This window comes from Bombina bombina, chromosome 4, assembly GCF_027579735.1.
Source record: "Bombina bombina isolate aBomBom1 chromosome 4, aBomBom1.pri, whole genome shotgun sequence".
NCBI lineage: Eukaryota > Metazoa > Chordata > Amphibia > Anura > Bombinatoridae > Bombina > Bombina bombina.
The window spans coordinates 1,132,758,148-1,132,781,422 of NC_069502.1; the positions used below are offsets into that span (position 1 = coordinate 1,132,758,148).

Below are 23,275 nucleotides of genomic sequence, written 5' to 3' on the forward strand. Positions count from 1 at the left end.
AGCAATCTTTCTGTGAAAAAGAACAGAAAGAGCAGAGATTTGTCCTTTCAAGGAACTTGCGGACAAACCTTTGTCTAAACCATCCTGAAGAAACTGTAAAATTCTCGGTATTCTAAAAGAATGCCAAGAAAAATGATGAGAAATACACCAAGAAATATAAGTCTTCCAGACTCTATAATATATCTCTCTAGATACAGATTTACGAGCCTGTAACATAGTATTAATCACAGAGTCAGAGAAACCTCTTTGACGAAGAATCAAGCGTTCAATCTCCATACCTTTAAATTTAAGGATTTCAGATCCTGATGGAAAAAAGGACCTTGTGACAGAAGGTCTGGTCTTAACGGAAGAGTCCACGGTTGGCAAGAGGCCATCCGGACAAGATCCGCATACCAAAACCTGTGAGGCCATGCCGGAGCTACCAGCAGAACAAACGAGCATTCCTTCAGAATCTTGGAGATTACTCTTGGAAGAAGAACTAGAGGCGGAAAGATATAGGCAGGATGATACTTCCAAGGAAGTGATAATGCATCCACTGCTTCCGCCTGAGGATCCTGGGATCTGGACAGATACCTGGGAAGTTTCTTGTTTAGATGGGACGCCATCAAATCTATTTCTGGAAGTTCCCACATTTGAACAATCTGAAGAAATACCTCTGGGTGAAGAGACCATTCGCCCGGATGCAACGTTTGGCGACTGAGATAATCCGCTTCCCAATTGTCTACACACCTGGGATATGAACCGCAGAGATTAGACAGGAGCTGGATTCCGCCCAAACCAAAATTCGAGATACTTCTTTCATAGCCAGAGGACTGTGAGTCCCTCCTTGATGATTGATGTATGCCACAGTTGTGACATTGTCTGTCTGAAAACAAATGAACGATTCTCTCTTCAGAAGAGGCCAAAACTGAAGAGCTCTGAAAATTGCACGGAGTTCCAAAATATTGATCGGTAATCTCACCTCCTGAGATTCCCAAACTCCTTGTGCCGTCAGAGATCCCCACACAGCTCCCCAACCTGTGAGACTTGCATCTGTTGAAATTACAGTCCAGGTCGGAAGCACAAAAGAAGCCCCCTGAATTAAACAATGGTGATCTGTCCACCACGTTAGAGAGTGTCGAGCAATCGGTTTTAAAGATATTAATTGAGATATCTTTGTGTAATCCTTGCACCATTGATTCAGCATACAAAGCTGAAGAGGTCGCATGTGAAAACGAGCAAAGGGGATTGCGTCCGATGCAGCAGTCATAAGACCTAGAATTTCCATGCATAAGGCTACCGAAGGGAATGATTGTGACTGAAGGTTTCGACAAGCTGCAATCAGTTTTAGACGTCTCTTGTCTGGTAAAGACAGAGTCATGGACACTGAATCTATCTGGAAACCCAGAAAGGTTACCCTTGTCTGAGGAATCAATGAACTTTTTGGTAAATTGATCCTCCAACCATGATCTTGAAGAAACAACACAAGTCGATTTGTATGAAATTCTGCTAAATGTAAAGACTGAGCAAGTACCAAGATATCGTCCAAATAAGGAAATACCACAATACCCTGTTCTCTGATTACAGACAGAAGGGCACCGAGAACCTTTGTAAAAATTCTTGGAGCTGTAGCTAGGCCAAACGGCAGAGCCACAAACTGGTAATGCTTGTCCAGAAAAGAGAATCTCAGGAACTGATAATGATCTGGATGAATCGGAATATGCAGATATGCATCCTGTAAATCTATTGTGGACATATAATTCCCTTGCTGAACAAAAGGCAAGATAGTCCTTACAGTTACCATCTTGAACGTTGGTATCCTTACATAACGATTCAATATTTTTAGATCCAGAACTGGTCTGAAGGAATTCTCCTTCTTTGGTACAATGAAGAGATTTGAATAAAACCCCATCCCCTGTTCCTGAACTGGAACTGGCATAATTACTCCAGTCAACTCTAGATCTGAAACACAATTCAGAAATGCTTGAGCTTTTACTGGATTTACTGGGACACGGGAAAGAAAAAATCTCTTTGCAGGAGGTCTCATCTTGAAACCAATTCTGTACCCTTCTGAAACAATGTTCTGAATCCAAAGATTGTGAACAGAATTGATCCAAATTTCTTTGAAAAAACGTAACCTGCCCCCTACCAGCTGAGCTGGAATGAGGGCCGCACCTTCATGTGGACTTAGAAGCAGGCTTTGCCTTTCTGGCTGGCTTGGATTTATTCCAGATTGGAGATGGTTTCCAAACTGAAACTGCTCCTGAGGATGAAGGATCAGACTTTTGTTCTTTGTTGAAACGAAAGGAACGAAAACGATTATTAGCCCTGTTTTTACCTTTAGATTTTTTATCCTGTGGTAAAAAAAGTTCCTTTCCCACCAGAAACAGTTGAAATAATAGAATCCAACTGAGAACCAAATAATTTGTTACCCTGGAAAGAAATGGAAAGTAGAGTTGATTTAGAAGCCATATCAGCATTCCAAGTCTTAAGCCATAAAGCTCTTCTAGCTAAAATAGCTAGAGACATAAACCTGACATCAACTCTGATAATATCAAAGATGGCATCACAGATAAAATTATTAGCATGCTGAAGAAGAATAATAATATCATGAGAATCATGATGTGTTACTTGTTGCGCTAAAGTTTCCAACCAAAAAGTTGAAGCTGCAGCAACATCAGCCAAAGATATAGCAGGTCTAAGAAGATTACCTGAACACAGATAAGCTTTTCTTAGAAAGGATTCAATTTTCCTATCTAAAGGATCTTTAAACGAAGTACCATCTGACGTAGGAATAGTAGTACGTTTAGCAAGGGTAGAAATAGCCCCATCAACTTTAGGGATCTTGTCCCAAAATTCTAATCTGTCAGACGGCACAGGATATAATTGCTTAAAACGTTTAGAAGGAGTAAATTAATTACCCAATTTATCCCATTCTTTGGAAATTACTGCAGAAATAGCATTAGGAACAGGAAAAACTTCTGGAATAACCACAGGAGATTTAAATACCTTATCCAAACGTTTAGAATTAGTATCAAGAGGACCAGAATCCTCTATTTCTAAAGCAATTAGAACTTCTTTAAGTAAAGAACGAATAAATTCCATTTTAAATAAATATGAAGATTTATCAGCATCAACCTCTGAGACAGAATCCTCTGAACCAGAAGAGTCATCAGAATCAGAATGATGATGTTCATTTAAAAATTCATCTGTAGGGAGAGAAGTTTTAAAAGATTTTTTACGTTTACTAGAAGGAGAAATAACAGACATAGCCTTCTTTATGGATTCAGAAACAAAATCTCTTATGTTATCAGGAACATTCTGCACCTTAGATGTTGAAGGAACTGCAACAGGCAATGGTACTTTACTAAAGGAAATATTATCTGCATTAACAAGTTTGTCATGACAATCAATACAAACAAAAGCTGGAGGAATAGCTACCAAAAGTTTACAGCAGATACACTTAGCTTTGGTAGATCCAGCACAAGACAGCGATTTTCCTGTAGTATCTTCTGACTCAGATGCAACGTGAGACATCTTGCAATATGTAAGAGAAAAAACAACATATAAAGCAAAATTGATCAAATTCCTTAAATGACAGTTTCAGGAATGGGAAAAAAATGCCAAAGAACAAGCTTCTAGCAACCAGAAGCAAAGAAAAATGAGACTTAAATAATGTGGAGACAAAAGCGACGCCCATATTTTTTAGCGCCAAATAAGACGCCCACATTATTTGGCGCCTAAATGCTTTTGGCGCCAAAAATGACGCCACATCCGGAACGCCCACATTTTTGGCGCAAAATAACGTCAAAATATGACGCAACTGAAAAAGATTTTTTGCGCCAAAAAAGTCCGCGCCAAGAATGACGCAATAAAATGAAGCATTTTCAGCCCCCGCGAGCCTAACAGCCCACAGGGAAAAAGAGTCAAATTTTTGAAGGTAAGAAAAAATGATTAAATCAAATGCATTATCCCAAATATGAAACTGACTGTCTGAAAAATAAGGAAAGTTGAACATTCTGAGTCAAGGCAAATAAATGTTTGAATACATATATTTAGAACTTTATAAACAAAGTGCCCAACCATAGCTTAGAGTGTCACAGAAAATAAGATTTACTTACCCCAGGACACTCATCTACATGTTTGTAGAAAGCCAAACCAGTACTGAAACGAGAATCAGCAGAGGTAATGGTATATATAAGAGTATATTGTCGATCTGAAAAGGGAGGTAAGAGATGAATCTCTACGACCGATAACAGAGAACCTATGAAATAGACCCCGTAGAAGGAGATCACTGCATTCAAATAGGCAATACTCTCCTCACATCCCTCTGACATTCACTGCACGCTGAGAGGAAAACCGGGCTCCAACTTGCTGCGGAGCGCATATCAACGTAGAATCTAGCACAAACTTACTTCACCACCTCCATCGGAGGCAAAGTTTGTAAAACTGAATTGTGGGTGTGGTGAGGGGTGTATTTATAGGCATTTTGAGGTTTGGGAAACTTTGCCCCTCCTGGTAGGAATGTATATCCCATACGTCACTAGCTCATGGACTCTTGCTAATTACATGAAAGAAAGTTATAGTTTAACCACTAATGTTCATTTGTTCAACAAGATTTATATGCCTTTATTATGTATCTATTTCATATCCAATGTGAAAGACGCTTCCTTTTCTAAGTATTTACTCCCCATTTACGAAGTAACATTTCCATTGTTGCCTCTCTCACACCTCTGCCTTAGAATGTAAAGCCATAGGACATAAAAAACAAAAAACAGTTTTTCCCTTATCCATATTCAGTCACATAGTTAAAGTTAGTTCCAGAGTTGCAATGCACTACTGGGAACTAGCTGAACACACCTGGTGAACCAATGACAAGAGGCATATGTGTGTAGCCACCAATCCCCAGTTAGCTTCCTGTAGTCCATTGCTGCTCCTGAGCCTACCAAGGTTTGCTTTTCAACAAAGAACACTAAGAGAATGAAGCAAATAAAATAATAGAAGTAAACTAAAAAAGTTGTTTAAAATTCAATTTTCTGTCTAAATCATGACAGTTTAACTTTTGACTTACTGTCCTTTTAAGGCTTCTATTATTAATCTTGGCCCCCATATTTTAGGAAGATGGTCATCAATGATCTCTATGTACTTTTGCGAAAGAATATCCCTTTAAAAAAAGATAAATATATTTTGCAGAAAAATTTGGGCCCCTTCTGCAACGCATGCACAGGAGGTATCTGGACTGCACATAGTAATATGCATGTGCGTATCAGCGCAGTATGCAACCTCTCCAGATGGTGGCAAAAGGGTAAAGGTAATAACAGTAATTGCAGCTTTAAAGGGACAGTCTAGTCAGAATTCAGATAGGGTATTTCAATGTAAACAACTTTTCAATGTACTTTTATCCTCAAATTTGCTTTGTTCTCTTGGTATTCTTAGTTAAAAGCTAAACCTAGGTAGGCTCATATGCTAATTTCTAAGCCCTTGAAGGCCACCTTTTATCTGAATGCATTTGACAGCTAGACGGCGTTAGTTCACGTTTGCCATATAGATAACATTGCGCTGACGCCCATGGAGTTACCTAGGAGTCAGCACTGATTGGCTAAAACGCAAGTCTGTCAAAAGAACTGAAATAAGGGGGCAGTCTGCAGAGGCTTAGATACAAGGTAATGAAACAGTTATGCAAACTGGGGAATGGGTAATAAAGGAATTATCTATCTTTTTAAGCAATAACAGTTCTTGAGTAGACTGTTCATTTAATTTTCAGTACTAAAATTGATAAATAATGAAAAAAAACTCTAACAGTGTGGATCTTTTTCTGGCTTTTAGATTGTGTGTTTCTCAATAGTTATATTTTCTTAATAGAAATATCATCTAACACCCTAAAAACTTTAATGTAAATGAAGAAATATGTTTCCATTAAAGGGATATATAACCCAAAGTTTTATTTTGTGATTCACACAGAGCATACAATTTTATAAAAAAAGTTTCTAATTTACTTCTATTATCAAATGTGCTTTGTTCCCATAATATTCTTTGTTGAAGAGATACCTAGGTAGGAATCCGGGGCACTAGATGGCAGGAAATAGTGCTGCAAATGGATAACATTCTTCTAAAACGACTGCCATATAGTGTACCAGACATATGCGCGCTCCTGAGCTTACGTCTCTGACTTTCAACAAAAGATACCAAGAGAACGAAGAAAATGTGATAATAGATCATGCAGTTTTAAACAACTTTCTAATTTTCTTCTATCTAAATTAGGAAAGAAAAATGTTGGGTTTCTTGTCCCATTAAGTACTAAGGAATTGCCATTTCAATGACGAGCTTAAATCTGCAAACAACAGAATGATTTGTGTGCAAGCAGTGCGCTCAGCTGGTCACGAATATAAAGGACATGAGGCAGACAAAATATTTCATTTTAAACATAGTTTAACTAGATGCATAGCTGAATTGCAGTCTCAAATGCTTATAGTATGTGGCTTAGATGTGCAGAAATGATTTTGTTCTTCACATCCCTACAGTCGGTTTAAACAATAGTTAAAGGGACTTTCTAATGCTAAAATCATATGCTCTGATTCATAACATATCTCTTTCCATTGTCAACCCAGGATAACTATGTAGTTAATGGGTATAAACTTATTTTTTTTTTATTTTATGATTCAGATTAAAAATACAATTTTAATCAATGTTCACATTTACTATTTATGATTCAGATAGAGCATAACATTTTAAAACAACTTTCAGATTTTCTTCTCTTGATATCCTTTGTTAAAGGAGCAGCTACTGGCATCTAGATGAATACATTGGGTGAGCCAATGTCAAGAGGCATACATGGGCAGCGACCAATCAGCAGCTACCTTCCAGTAGTGCATTGTTTTTTATATCTACCACAACAGATCATGAAATGAAAGTAGAATGTTTAAAAGTAATGTTTTATATTAAAAGTTGTAGAACAGCAGTATTTATAGGGACACACACAGCAGTGGAATGCACAGTATTTTTATAATGCAATCCTGAGGAATAATTATGCATAAAGTGCTTTTGTATGGAGCGATGCATTATAATTTCGCTTACAGTCTTCAAAATTAGTGTTTTAAAGGGATAGAAAGGTAAAAATTGTGCATGGGTGCATCTCAATTTTAAATAAAATCATTTGGGGGGAGCCTACTGCTTAAGCGGCTCAACGCGTCTGTGAGAAGATCCCAGCTACAGTTTAAGTGTTAGGGGTTAATTTATAAGATTATAGACTCATAATTATGGTACTCATATGATATTATACCCAACTCAGCATTGAAAGAGTCTGGGTGGACACCTCACGTTTATGCAAGCAGCCAATGCTCTTCAGTAATGCTGTGCTAAAATTAGCCACATGGACTTGGGGATAATCTACACTCTTTGTATATCGGATGCACAGTTTTAAAACTATGATTTCAGCTTTACAATAGAAGCCTTTATTCGAGATGTTCTTGGAAAGTCTAGCCCACTTGGTAAGGCCCGAACCCCCATTTTGAGGAAGAGACTTCCTACTTCAAGATTTCCCCCTTATGCGTACTTAATATGCTCCCAGGTACCAAGATTGTCAGCTAATGGTTCTGCTCTAGCTGTTCAGTCTGTGTGGTTAACAGTTTGCACATTCTCCCTCCCCAGGTAACCGGGTTACTGAGCAGTCTGTTATTCCTGCTAACTGTGCAGTCACAGTATGGCGGAAACAGAGAAATTCCATATATCTATGCAAGCTCTGCTGAATGACTACGATTACTAGATTTGATTGCCTCCTAGGTCAACTGTGGAGGGAGCTGACTCTGAGACTAAGGTGGTGGTTCCAGCAATTCCCACAGACCGACAGAGGGACTTACATGCCAACCAATTACCCACAAAGGAGGATCCTGGTAGCACCATGTCGCGTTTCCATGGGTATAACTTTTCATACTATCAGAAGGGAGCCTCCTTAGCAAATGCTGCAGGACAAATAGTGGGGGAAACCGCCACACAAATGATAAACTCCCATGAATACAAGTCACAATATCATATTACTTCTGTCTACTTTTCCCTACAAGGGATAGTACCACTGAGCATGATTATTTTAGCGATTTGATATGTTTGTAGCGCTAATTACCTTTAGTTAAGCAAATTTTTATTTCCAGTGTGCCAATTAAATGTTGAGGGAATTCTATGTTGTTAATGTGTAAATTAAATAAAATAAAAGCATTTGTGCAATACACTTCCATTAGCAAAAATGCGCCTAATAAAAGTTATTACTGTTTTTCAGCAGCATATGCACATATGCTTTGCACCATTACTCAAGCTCAGAGAGCTGCTGGTGGTGTGTATTGTGCTTGTTAAAACTTAAATTTGTGTCATACAAGCCGCTGCTGACTCTGAGAAGGTTTGCTATATGAATACTGGTGCACAGGCCCTCATAGCATATATGTGTATGCAGATGAAAACCAGTAGTAGCTTTTATTAGAAGCATTTTTACTAATGGAAGTATATTGGAAAAATCTTTTGTATTTAACATTGAAATGCACCAATGCACATTTTTATTCTTAACTTTTGTATCCCTTTAATAACTCTTGCACCAATTGCACATGTAAGTTAAATAGCCAAATTCTGTATTTCTGAACACAATTCTGATAACTCTCTTTTATGGGCACTTTTATGACAATTACTAAACCAATGCTAAATTAAATTGAACTTACCTGACTATGTTCCTTTCTTGCTCCAGGGCTAAACCAATGGCTAGAAAAAAATAAATACATTTTTAGGCATTCACATTATCCAGAAGTGGTCTTCTACCTGCCATGTATAACTTAAATTGCTTCTTACTTTTCATTCAGCGGAAAGAAAACCATTTTGGAATGTAAAATCAAATGTTATGTATTTCAAACAAAACTTTCATTATTTATCTCTGTTTACATTATAGGACTACATAAATATTGTTTTCCAATTATGAGAATTGTAAGTGCACACTATAGACTTCATAAACATCAGCCTCACATTGTCCTCGGCAGAGGTGATCAGATAAGGACTAGTTAAACAATGCAAGTTTTGTTAACAAAATGGAAGTGTAAACATTTTCTAAACTGGTAACAAGTCTGGAACAGTTCCTCAAAATAAGTTACATGGTTGTAGGAGTGAGTTTGTTTTAAAACAATTGCAGCAAGCATGGTGTTATTGGATTAAGAAAATGTAGTATGTTAATATATTGTAAGACTACAAAGAGGTCTAGTAATTAAAAGCCTTAAAATGTATTGTACCAATGATTACTATTGACAGTATTTCTGGCATTGCTACATCTCATGTTCAGAGGGGTGCTGCCTAATAATTAAATGGATAGGCTAGTCAAAATTAAACTTATGGCATGCTATTTTAAACAACTTTAATTTATAAGCGTTGAAGGCCACCTCTTATCTCAGTGCATTTGGACAGTTTTTTACAGCTAGACAGCGCTAGTATAGATAACAGTGTGCTCACTCCTGTGAATTTACCTAGTAGTCAGCACTGCTTGTCTAAAATGCAAGTTTGTCAAAATAACTGAAATAAGGGAGCAGTCTGCAGAGACTTAGATACAAGGTTATCACAGATGTAAAAAGTATATTAATATAACAGTGTTGGTTATGCAAAACTAGGGAATGTGTAACAACATAAATTATGCTAACCTGATCATTTTCTTTTCTTCTGATGGAAAGAGTCCACAGCTGCATTCATTACTTTTGGGAAATAAGAACCTGGCCACCAGGAGGAGGCGGCAAAGACAACCCAGCCAAATGCTTAAAGGACCAGTCAACATAGTAGATTTGCATAATCAACACATGCAAGATAACAAGACAATGCAATAGCACTTAGTCTGAACTTCAAATGAGTAGTAGATTTTTTTTCTGACAATTTTAAAAGTTATGTCTTTTTCCACTCCCCCTGTACCATGTGACAGCCATCAGCCAATCACAAATGTATACACGTACCATGTGACAGCCATCAGCCATTCACAAATGCATACACACTTATTCTTGCACATGCTCAGTAGGAGCTGGTGACTCAAAAAGTTTAAATATAAAAAGACTGTGCACATTTAGTTAATGGAAGTAAATTGGAAAGTTGTTTAAAATGGCATGCTCTATCTGAATAATGAAAGTTTAATTTTCATTGAGTTTCCCTTTAAATACTCCTCCCACTCCCCTCCTACACCAGTCATTCTACTGAGGAACAAGGAACAGTAGAAGAAATATCAGGGTGAAAGGTGCCAGAAGAATATAAGGACGTCCCACGTAAAATTACGGGTGGGGAGCTGGGAACTCTTTCCATCAGAAGAAAAGGAAATGATCAGGTGAGCATAATTTATGTTTTTCTTCTTAAATGGAAAGAGTCCACAGCTGTATTCATTACTCTTGGGAAAACAATACCCAAGGAATAGAGGACACTGAATGCCAAGACGGGAGGGCACCAAGCCTGAACCTCTACCCAAGAAAAAACACTGCTTAGTTCAAAGCCGAGAAAATTTGAAAGTTAAAAGCCCCAATGACACTGACTCGCAATTAGTCCAGAAGCCAAACTAGAGACCGGAAAACGGACTCAACTGAGCCAATAGTCCTGCAGGAGATTCCGTCGCCCAACAAGCAGCCCTCCACCGCTCATCTCCACAAATGAAGGAGACACCAACCGAAACCCCCAAGGGAACAAGGCAAGGGAGAACCAAGGAAACTGAAATGGCCCCTTAATATAAAAAAAAACACCTCCATGAGTGAGTTCAGCTCACAGAGGCCCAAAGGGGCCCAAACAAGGAAAGGAGGCCACACCTCTACCAAGTGAAACCCAGAATAAGACTGGGCAAAGAGACAGACGTCTCATCAACATCCTACAAGTACGGATTGCAACTGAAAAGGCAAAGTCCTCCCAGTGTCAAGAATAGCAAGGCATTCAACCATGAAACAGTGTGTAATGCACCCAGGAGAGAACCCCAAGTTTGAAAACACAGAGTCCATAACAGGACGACACAGAGGATACTTGCAAGGAAGAAGCAGTCAAGTAAGAAACAGACCGCAAAAGCAACCCCCAGACAGAGGGCATGCTCCAGGCAACCTAAGTCGCCGGACCTGCACACAGGACCCTAAAAAGGGGAACACAAACCTCAATAAAAGGCCCCCCCCGAGAAGAAGAGTATACCCTCAGAACCCAAAGGAAGAGCAAACTCTCTTCTGAAATCAGTGGAGCCAGTTGAAGGAAAATCTATACCCTAGCAGACTAAGCTAACAGGATAGACTCAACAAAGCTCAAACATCCAGGAGACTGTGACCGAACGCAGCTCCATAGACCGCTCGGCCATCCTGACCTGCAGACCCACAACCAGCTGGACCAACCCAGCCTCAGGGATCCAAAACAGGGGAACAAAGAATCCCGAAACAGGTACAGGAACGAGCGTACGGATAGCACAGCCATCCCTACAGAGGACAAGTACAACCCGACTCTGAAAACCGACAACAAGGCCATAGACCCAAGGATCTATCAAAATAAAGGCCCAAAAAGTCTGCTTGGAACTAATCCCACCTTTCTGCCTCCCATCCAGGAGAATCCCCAAGCAAGGACTCTATCTCCATCGGGAGGAGAATATCCCCTAAAGAAAAGGGATGATGCCGGAAGAGCAACAACTGTTCTCAAGGTCCGAAGGCACCGGCTAATGGGAAGGGAAATTCCCAACACAGATGTCCTAGAAAAGGACCCCCCTACAAGTAGCTTGCCAACCCATTCGCCTGCAGAGCAGGGAATCCACAGGAACACTGGCAAACTAACCAGGGGAATGCAACCCTAAGGTGCACCAGAAACTGGACATCCAACGCCAGCAGCTGGGTATGAACCAGCCACTCTAAAGGCTCAAGCCACACGGCTAACCACCAGACGACAAGTGTCTCTTGTGGCAAAGAGTAAAAAATACTCAGAAATCCTGGCCAACCCTGACCAGGTTAGGTAGATGGATCAAGGACATAGCCCCAGTTCCCACTACCGGGGAACCCCGATTCCAAAACCACCCAGACTGGGTCGGTAAAAAGGCCAAGCGAAGCCTCAGCAATTGAAGTCTCAGGGAGAAAAACAGGCCCGGGTACCCAATAGTTCATGCAAACCTTACCCTAGAACTAAACACCCCAACTGGCCAAAAAAACAGGCAAAAGGGTATGGATGCATATCCAGAAAATCCAGATAGCAAGAGAACTCGAAAACCCCAACCAAAGGAAGGGACCACCCCTAGCTAAAGTCCAACGCTCCAAGGAGCAAGGCTAGAAGTCGTATAAAGATACTTCTCAGAGCCTCAGGACGACCAAGGGATACCTCAAGGTCAAAAAATCCTACTAACAGGACTAGTCCCCCCAACACCTCAGCACAAGCAGAGGACACAAGGAAGAGAAGGCACGAAGTCTACCCAGAACTAGAGAACCCCGAGCTACACAAAAATCTCTGCAGGGAACATCATCACTCGGAAACACAGATCCCTAAAAGGAGATCCACTCACCCAGAGGCAATGGAAGAAGACCCAAAAGGCCTCTTATAACTCAGTTAAGAGTAAGAGCTGCATCTAGATACACTAGAAACAGCTTACACGTACACCTGCAAGGTGTTAGGAGCTGCAACAGGTTTCAAACTGCAAACCTTCCGCATGCTAGACAGCTATCCCGTCCAAGCTGTTGGATCAAGCCCAAAAGGACAAATCCAGAGGCCTAGAAATGAAGGCCAAACCGCTCAAAAGCGGTAAGGGGCATTAAGCCCTCCCACCCTCCACCACATGGAGGAGGAAACTCTAAGTTCTGATAAAATCAGATGTCAGATAGAGTGATGAAGCGGAAAAACTCCCCTGCCTGGTCACTTATGACTGAAGGCTATAAGGACTGAAACAATCCTTCCACCTCACGGACCCACAGGTCCTCTTGAATGCTTAGCTTAACATGAAAACAAACAATGATAACCTGAGCACACAGTGCTTCTACCGAACCAGCCGAGCAGAACAGCGCCACGTGTCTGAACAGCCGCAAGACCGAACGAACCCGACAGGACCAGCCTGCACCTAGGGTCCCAACCGGCAAGCTGCGTAAATTCTCCCTCATAGGGGAAAAAACAGAAAACAGACATTTGTAACAGAGGACTAACATGTCCAACAACTTCCGAAGAAGTAATAAAGAGAATCAATTCCAGAAGATTCCCGAAGGAAACAAAAACAAATAAAAGACATCCTATCGGATATAAATAAAATATAAGGCAACCCGGAGGTTAACGCCCAAAAGACACAGGCCTACCCGCAGGACCAGCCAAACGGATACCTATCTCACAAAACTGGGAAAGATCTCAAACAAATGACATACAGGAGCTTACTTCATCCCCACATGTCTAATGAGGTGCACCATTCTAATTATCAGATTGAAAATCCCTGTATCTGGTAACGATAGGGTCATTCAATAAGTGAAAAACAAGTCTGAGCAACACGCGAAGGCGAGCAATCCTGTGACGGAAGGCACAACACTCAGGAACAGATAACCCCGCAGGGAACTATAGAGGCCCTCCCCAAGGCGGAAGGCCCAGGACAATAGAGAACGAGCACATTCTCAAATAAACATCTGGACTCTGCAGACGAACAATCGCCAACATTATGTGGAAGCGAAAACATGCTGCATCCTCCGGGGGAAACATGCCACCCAGCATGGAGGAACCATAAACTGGGTTACCCGCATGTGCAGAAGTATGATTTGGTAGGGAACTCGCCTCTTGGAGGACAGGACCCCCAGAGGCGGATGGCTCCCCGAGTCCGAGGAACTAGGCGCTCTGAAATGGCATACGGAACAAAACTGGTTGACAGGCGTCAACGAGGCCACTCCGGATTCATCACCAGACACAAAATCAAAATAGACTCAGTATCAGAATTCTCTGTAACTGAATCTGAAATTAACACAGTCTCAGCATCAGAATCCTCCATAACTGGAATGAGGATATTTAAATATGGATTAAAGTAGTAAAAACTAATACGGCACCTGACACAACCAATGGCTGGGGCACTTACCACCTCCTATGACCAGACCCCTGCGGACTAGAAATTTTTCCTTTGCCACATGGTCAGGAATGCAGAAATGGAAAAACGGAACGTAGCCACGCCCAAACACAAGGTGAACCGTACAGTCCAAAACCAGCGCGCCCAACCAAAAGGCTGCGTCACTTCCAAAAGGCCTCAAGATCCAACCACGAGCCCAGTAAACATCGCACATAAGCAGATTGAATCACATTACAAACATGATTATAAACCCCCCTGTTCAATACCCCCCCCCCCCTCAGGAGATATTAACTCTCGATTCCAAGATACTAAAAGAGACTCACTGAGATCCTTATCTATAAGTTAGACCCGCAAGGTGGTAGCCTCTCGGGAAAACATTCACATTAAAATACATTGCAAATAAAGTAAAATGAAACAATCTTACCGGAATAAACGCCGTGGAACAGGAACACGGCCTTACATGTGTGACGGATAGTAGCATCGCCTCTGCCATGGACTTGAGAGAAGAAAGCAGGCAGCGGAGTGAAGTTCGACAACGCTGATTGCTTGAGGAGCTGCATCTCCGGACTCTAACTTTCATCCAAGCCCTCACTGAGAGACTGACAGGACTACTTAAAACTCCTGTCCCATGCTGAAGTGTACTACCCTCCATAAAAGACAAAAATACAAATTCTGACACTTCTCTGCCATCCTCCTGGGATGAAAGGCAAAGAATGACTGGGGGGGTGAGGGGAGTGGGAGGAGTATTTAAGTCTTTGGCTGAGTAGTCTTTGCCTCCTCTGGTGGCCAGGTTCTTATTTCCCAAAAGTAATGGATGAAGCTGTGGACTCTCTCCATTTAAGAAGAAAAAAGGGAATATCTAACTGTTTAAACAATAAAAATTCTGGGAGTAGACTGTCCCTTTAAGTTTAGACCACTGATAGTCAATTTCCTAACAAATGGTGGTTGCAGAAAAATATTTTAGAATCCTTAAAGGCCACATATACACTACTGTGCAAACATTTTAGGCAGGTGTTAAGAATGCTGTAAAGTAAGAATGCTGTAAAAAAATAGAAATATTAATAGTTTATTTTTTATTAATTAAAAGAATGCAAAGTGGGTGAACAGAAAAATAACATAATTTATACTTACCTGATTGATTTCTTTCATGGTGGTGAGAATCCAAGATCCATTACTCCTAGGAATTACTCTTCCTGACCACTAGGAGGAGGCAAAAATTCCCTAACTGCAAGAGCCCTATAAAACCCTTGCAACCTCTATGATAACAAGCAAAAAGGAGGTAGAACAAGGAAGTAAAAAAAGGAGCAGGGTAAAAAGTGCAAAAAAATACAAACTACCACCAGAAAACAAATAACAGGGTGGGTCTTGTGGACTCTCACCACCATGAAAGAGATTTATCAGGTAAGATAAAATTTTTGCTTTCTTTCATACAGGTGGTGAGAATCCACAATAATGGGAAACTAATACCAAAGCAGTGAAGTCCACGAGTAATGAGGGCGGGACTAGCATGATATATCATAAAATGAAGACCAAGTATTTGCCTTTAAAAACTGATCTACAGAGGCCTCATTATTAAAGGCACAGGCCATGGCAAATGACCTAGTAGAATGGGCAGTAATTGATTGAGGAAGAGAATGACCCTCCTCCAAGTAAGTCTATGAACTGACCATAGCTGCCATCACTTCAGATATAGAGGAGCGTACAAAACCATTGAATTCTAAAGAACAATCTGTAGAGCTTCCCTGTGTAGAACAAATAGTAGGAGGGGACACACCTTTAAAAAGCAAGAATAGCATTATTCTGATTGGAATGCATCATAACATTTAAACAAGCATTGCACAGCTGAGCTGGAGGCAATATATCAGCATTTTTACAATATACACATTCCCACAGCCAAACAGATAGCTCAGCATGCTAAGCACTGTGGCTGAGCTCTGTAGCAACCCAAGGGTTGCAGGTTCGATCCCCGGCGAGGTCCACTCAGCTTTTCATCCTTCTGAGGTCGATAAAATGAGCAGTGCCTTGAGACCCTTACGGGTGATTAGCCGTGCTTTACAAGTACCCAATACATACATACATTGGTAGGAAAGTGTTCAGTAGAGTTAGCTTCTAAATGGGTTTCAGAATGCTGCTCTATGATAGATCAGAATCTACAATAAAGTAGAAATATACAATCATAAGGCTATATTTCCCAAGAGCTCTTGAAGCAAGTGAAAAACTTACCCCCTGCACACAGAGTATTAAATAGGGACAGCTGAGCCTCAGAGCGCAAACCCGAAATAAAAATAATAAAAAAAAGCGGGCAGAAGAACTGAGGGCACCATACATCTAACGGCACGTTCAGAACTAAAAGTGGGAAGACGCTTGCAAATGACGCAAATTTAAAAAGGCAAAAGTGTGCCAAAAAATCTGATCCACCCCAAACCCAATCGGCACTATTCCTACTATACGACAAGCACAAACCATGCAGCTGGACATGTGCAAACCAAAAATTCTGGCTTGCACAAATTCTAAACAGACAATAGAATTTGCACACAAAAAATTTAAGTGGAATAGAGCCCTATTAAAGGATACAGATCACACAAATGTTAGGAGAACCAGCCGGGAGTGAAGTATAAAATCATGAAACTTTATTAAGCCATTTAAAAAAGCCTGGGGCACAGACTCATTACAATTAAACAAAAATAAGTCAGCATTTAAAGCAATAGCTACTTAAGCAGATGGATATAGGAACGGGGGTAAGCATGTACTAACATAACCTCTGATTGCCTGCTTTACTGCTAGCTTTTTACTCACTTCCCAGGACACTGTAAACAAGCAGGGAGAAAACTGTTGTGCTTTACCCCTATTAAAGGAGCCATAATAAATACGTATATAAATAATAAAGTCCCTAAGCTACATAGTATAATCACAGATATACTTAATAACCCAACAGGCTTACCCATAGGCACCCAACTACTGAAGATAAAATGGAATCCAGTAGAAAGCCAAACCATTGCTTAAACATATCAAAAGAGTAAATGGAAAAGGATTATACTGAGAACCCAACAGGAGGAGGCAAAGGTCATGTCATTGCAACAGCCTTTTGACTAACTCCCATAAGGTGTAATTGTGCCACTGCCTGATACTACCAATACATCACTCAGCAGCACTCTGAGGGAAAATAGGTCTTAAATCAGTCGGAGAACCCCTCTCATAGTAAAATATCTGGAGCACCTTTATTCTTCACCTACCTTCTGCAGAGGCAAAGACAAGAATAGTTATCTTAGAGGTGGGAGGCGTTTTTTTTAGGGCTCCTGAAGTTTGGGAATCTTTGTCTCCTCCTAATGGTCAGGAAGAATAATTCCCAGAAGTAATGGATCGTTGACTCTGATCACCTGTATGAAAGAAAACATAAATTATGCTTACCTGATAATTTCATTTCCATCGAGGGGAGGAGAGTCCACGGCTTCATTCATTACTGTTGGGAATTAAGAACCTGGCCACCAGGAGGAGGCAAAGACACCCCAGCCAAAGGCTTAAATACCTACACCACTTCCCTCATCCCCCAGTCATTCTGCAGAGGGAACAAGGAACAGTAGGAGAAATATCAGGGTATAAATTGTGCCAGAAGATTAATTCAATTTAGATCCGCCCATCGGAGATAGGGGCGGGAGCCGTGGACTCTCCTCCCTTCGATGGAAATGAAATTATTAGGTAAGCATCCTTTGTAGCCTGAAGATAAAACTTCAGGGCACAAACCACATCCAGATTATGAAGTAACCTCTCCTTGGAAGAAGAAGGGTTAGGGCACAAAGAAGGTTGATGTTACGGTTAGACACCACCTTGGGAAGAAACTCCAAACCAGTGCAAAGGAAGCACACATTTCAAGGCAGCCAGTTCAGATACTCTGCATGCCGATGCAATGGCCAACAAACAGTAAGAGAACTTTCCAGGACAGAATCTTAATGCCAATGGAATGCATAGGCTCAAACGGAACCCTCTGCAATACCTTAAGGACCATGTTTAAGCTCCATGGGGAGCAGACTGTCTAAAGACAGGCCTGATTATAGACAGAGCCTGAACAAAAGATTGGATGTCAGGGAGCTCAGCGAGTCTCCTATGCAACAAGAATGATAATGCTGAAATCTGTCCCTTTAAGTAACTGGCGGCAAGGCCCTTCTCCAAACTGTCTTGGAGAAAGGACAGAATCCTGGATACCTTCACCTTATGCCAAGGATATCCATGCTTCTCACACCAGGACAAGTAAGTCCTCCACACCTTATGGTAGATGCGACTGGCTTCCTTGCCTAAACTAGAGTATGAATCACACTTTCAGAAAAGTCTCTCTTGGCCAAGACTAGGCGTTCAATCTCCACGCAGTCAGCCTCAGAGAATCTAGATTTTGATGTTGAAAAGAGCCCTGTTCCAGCAGATCCCTGCAACAGGGCAACCTCCATGGCCGAGAGGATGAAATCCCCACCACATACGCAAACCACGTCCTCCGCGGCCACGATGGAGCAATCCGAATGGCTGAAGCTCGCTACTGTTTAATGCGTGCCACCACACGAGGTAGAAGTGGTACTGGTGGAAAAAAGTAAGCTAGGCTGAATCCCCAAGGCACCGCCAAGGCATCTATCAGCTCTGCCTGAGGATCTCTGGACCTTGACCCGTAACGGGGTAGCTTGCAATTAAGTGTGGACGTCATGAAATCTATCTCCGGTGTCCCCCACCTGAGACAAATCTCTGCAGGATTGCCTGCTGAGAAAGTCCGCTTCCCAGTTGTCCACACCTGGAATGTGAATCACTGAGAGCGAGCAGCTGTGGGACTCTGCCCACTCCAAGATCCGAGACACCTTCCTCATGGCTAGGTAGCTCCTTGTACCCCCCTGATAGTTGATGCAAGCCCCCAAGGTTATGTTGTCAGTCTGGAATCTGATGAAGCTGAATGCCCCCAGAGGAGGCCATGCCTTCAGAGCATTTTAGGTTGCTCTGAGTTACAGAATATTTTTTGTGGAGGAGAGACTCCTCCCAGGACCATTTTCCTTGTGCCATCCTGGCACCCCAAACAGCTCCCCATCCTACCAGACTCGTGTCCGTGGTCACAATCTCCCAGAACGGTCTCAAGAAGGAAGTCCCCATGTACAGTTGCTCCGGACAGATCCACCAAAAGAGGGAATACAGAGTCCGGGCATCTATGCACAATTGAGGTCTGAGATGGAACCTGGCGAATGGAATGACGTCTATGCTGGAAACCATGAGTCAGATCACCTCCATACACTGAGCCACCGAGGAGCTTGAAGAGAACTGAAGGGCAAGACAAGACAACGCAATCTTCCGGCATCGATGGTCTGTAAGAAATATCTTCATGGACATAGAGTCTATTATCACGCACAGGATCTCCACCCTGTTTCTGGGAACCAGGGAACTTTTACCTGAGTTGATCTTCCAACCGTGAGATTGGAGCAAAAGATGAAGTGCCCTTGAATGATCCTCTGCAAGAATGAGAGACAGTGCCTGGACTAGGATGTCGTCCAGATAGGGCGCCACGGCAATGCCTCTAGATCTGGCCACCGCCAGTAGCACCTCCAGAACCTTTGTGAAGACTCTCGGGGCCGTCGCTAGACCAAAGGGAAGGGCCACAAACTTGAATTGTTGGTCCAGAAACGCAAATCTTAGGAACTGGAAGTGGTCCCTGTGAATTGGCACATGAAGGTAAGCGTCCTTCAAGTCTATAGTTGTCATGAACTGTCCCTCTTGAATTAGGGGCAGAATAGATCTGATCGTTTCCCTTATGAACGATGGAACACTCAGAAACTTGTTTAAACACTTTTAGGTCCAGAATCTGGCAGAACGTGCCCTCCTTCTTTGGAACCACAAAAAGATTTAAATAGTACCCTAGACCCATCTCTGCTTGGGATACTGGTACAATAACTCCTAGAGAGGAGATATCACTCACACATTCTAGAAAGGCTTCTCTCTTTTCTGGTCTTGAAGACAGGTTTGACAGGAGGAATCTGCCCCTGGGTGGGATCTGAACCCTATCCTGTAACCCTGGGCGACAACGTCCAGAACCCAATGATCCTGAACGTCCTGCAACCAGGTTTCTGAGAAGAGAGATAATCTGCCCCATACTTGGCCTGGAGACTGGTCGGTGGCCACCCTTCATGCTGATTTTGTCTCGGCGGGCTTCTTGTTCTGCTTAGACTTGTTTAAAGAATGAGCCGGTTTCCAAGTTCCCCCGGACTGGTCCACTTTTGTAGCGGGCTGCTGGCGCTGGGCCATGTACGCACGAAAGTTAGATCCTTTAGGCTTAGCCTTCTTATCCTGTGGTAGGAAAGAGCCCTTGCCTCCAGTAACCATGGATATGATCGAATCCAATCCTGGACCGAACAGAATCTTTCCTTGAAAAGGCAGGGACAACAGCCTCAACTTAGAGGTCATGTCCGCAGACTAAGACTTTAGCCACAGAACCCTGCGAGCTAAAATGGAAAAACCTGACACCTTAGCGTTCAGGCAAATAATTTGCATATTGGCATCACATATGAAAGAATTGGCGATCTTCAGCGCCTTAATCTTATCCTGTATCGCATCGATGGAAGTCTCCCCCTCGACCATTTCATACAGGGATTCACACCAATATGTAGCAGCTTCGGAGACCGGGGAAAAGGAAGAACCTAATCGCTCCCATTCATTCTTAATAATATTTGCCATCTTAACAGGAACAGGGAAGGCCTGAGGCACCACCCAGTCCTCATATACCTCATCAAGCTTAGGAATCGCAGTTTCCTCTGGGAGTTTCGGTTCCAGAACTTCCAGGGTAGCAAGCACTTGTTTCAGCAAAAAGCACACATTTTCCATCCTAAACCTAAAGTCAGGCTCCTCCTGAGGTTTAGATGACACGGACTACAACCCAGAAGGGGCCTCCTCCAAAGAATCGGAGTGGGCCTCGTCATCGTATAATGCTTCAGAGATTTCCACAGGCGTAGACAACCCCTGGGCCGGGCCACCATGATACGCCCTACGTTTGCGCTTAGCAGAACGTGGTAAGGCATGGATCACTTTCGATACCGCCGTTTGCAGTTGATCCACAAAATCTGACGGCCAACGAATCTCTCCAGCAGGAGTAATGGTTGGACCCTGGGACGCTGCATGTGCAATTGGAGACGGATGCAGGGAATGCACCTCACGGGACGGGGAAACCTCAGAGGTGGACGGCTTAGTAGTACTAGACATCCGTTTGCTTTTAGATGTCATAACTTTATTAAGGCATGTGGAACATAGTTGAGCAGGCTGATCTACCAGAACCTCCTCACAATAAACACATAAATGAGACATTGTTAAAGAGGGAGAACCCTCTAACGCGTCAGAGTCCTCCATAGCTTGCGCTGTTATTACGGACTAGATTAACTTAATAAATAGGCACCTTTATAACCTCCAATGGCCTGGGCACTCACCACCACCTATGACCTGGACTACAGAAACCGTTTTGTCTCCTGTGCCGCTGATCAACAGAGGAAGAGAGATAGCCACACCCAGACACATGGAATGTCCGGCAGGACCGCCCCTCCCTAAGGAGAAAATGCGCCAAAAAAAAAAAGGCTGCGCCATACTCCTGTAAGTCACCTGAAAGTTCCACACATTTCCAGAGCCTCATCTCGCACATAACGCAGCAATGACACAATAAACAATATCATGTATAAACCCCCCTGTTCAATAATCCCCTTTCCAGAAATATTAACCCTTGATTCTTAAAGATAAAAGGCGTCACACTGTGACCCTGTCTTCCGTGTTATTATTATGTAATAAAAAATGAAACGATCTTACCAGAATCTACACCGTGGAACAGGAACGCGGCCCTTCAAGTGTGACAGGTTAGTAGCCTCGCTCCTGACATGGACTTGAGTGTAGAAAGCAGGCAGTGAAACTGGTCAATGATGATTGCTTGTGGAGCTGTTAATATGAGTCGGGATGGTATCGCAGAAAGACTCTCCCTGCATCTCCGGACTCTAACTTTCGCCGAGGCTCTCACTGAGAGGCTGACAGGACTACTTAAAACTTCAGTCCCAATGCGAAGAGTACTACTCTCCATAATAACAGTAATAAATGAAGCCTTGGACTCTCCTCCCCTTTAGATGAAAATGTAAATCAAATTAATATTTGGTTTGCCTTCTAAAGAGCATCAATTCTTCTAGGTACAATAGTGCACAATTGTTTAAGGAACTTGGCAGGTAGGTTATTCCAAACATCTTGGCGAACTAACCACAGTTCGCCTGTGGATTTAGGTAGCCTTAGTTGTTTCTGTCTCTTTATGAAACACCAGACAGACTTGATGATGAGATCAGTTCCAGGACTCCTTGTTCTTCTTTACAGTGAAGATAGTTTTTAATGACTATGGCTATATGTTTGAAAATGTTGTAATGCTGCAAAATACATTTGGAACCAATCAGATGCCTGCCTACCTGATAGTATTGAATGTTGGATAAGTAACTGCCTGTAATCCCCAACTCAATTGCAGAAATCCAAATATTTCACCAAAAAGAGTTGGATGCTACAATCTACATAAATACTCCACAATAACCTAAATCAGGGAAACAAGTGGGATGATAGATGCTTAAAAGTCAGATATACAAAAAAAGAAAGAATCCTCAAACCTTGGGAGACAATAAGTCAAACCACTCACCCTATAGTGTACCGGAGTAATATCAAAATGTAACATCTATTATGGAGAACCTATAGTTAAAACATAACTTTTATTTACTAAAGTAAAATTAAATAAAATAAGAACAGCGCAGAGTTAAAAAATATAAAATCTGAAACGGGTGTACCAGATCACACCATTTATCAGTATTACCATTAAAAAGTCACTGAGGCAGCCATACAAGGAGGCAATTAACCCCACTATTGCTGTAGACACGGGTATAACTTACTATCAAGACTATTACTCCCCACAAGGGAGAAAACAAAGGGATTGGGTTTACTCTATCTTTCTTGTCACTCAGCAATTAGTTATTTAAAACGTAAAATAAGTTCAAATCCTTAAACAGGGTAAACAAATCCGGTTTATTTGTAGGAGAAAATGAAAGACTCTTATGAAGTACATTCAATTGATCACAGGCCAGTTCTCTTATGGACAAATTGATCTCCAAATTTTCATCTTTGTTAGTTTACATATTTGCCATAGTGGGTATATAGAGTTCTATAATGATTTGATCTATACAATGATTACCGAGCAGTAGTAGACTAGAAACTGAATGTGATGAAGGAACATAATGATGTTATCGGGAGTCTCCA

At 41.8% G+C, this 23,275-nt stretch overlaps 1 protein-coding gene across 1 annotated transcript in view; it reads right to left on the bottom strand.

The window, feature by feature from the left end:
* The window catches only part of GPATCH2 (G-patch domain containing 2), a 572,071-nt gene that overhangs the window by 244,274 nt on the left and 304,522 nt on the right, over nt 1–23,275 (bottom strand). The window contains exon 7 of the mRNA XM_053712502.1: nt 8,679–8,718. Within this exon, the coding sequence (XP_053568477.1) occupies nt 8,679–8,718 (40 nt within the window). The remainder of the gene's footprint in view (nt 1–8,678; nt 8,719–23,275) is intronic.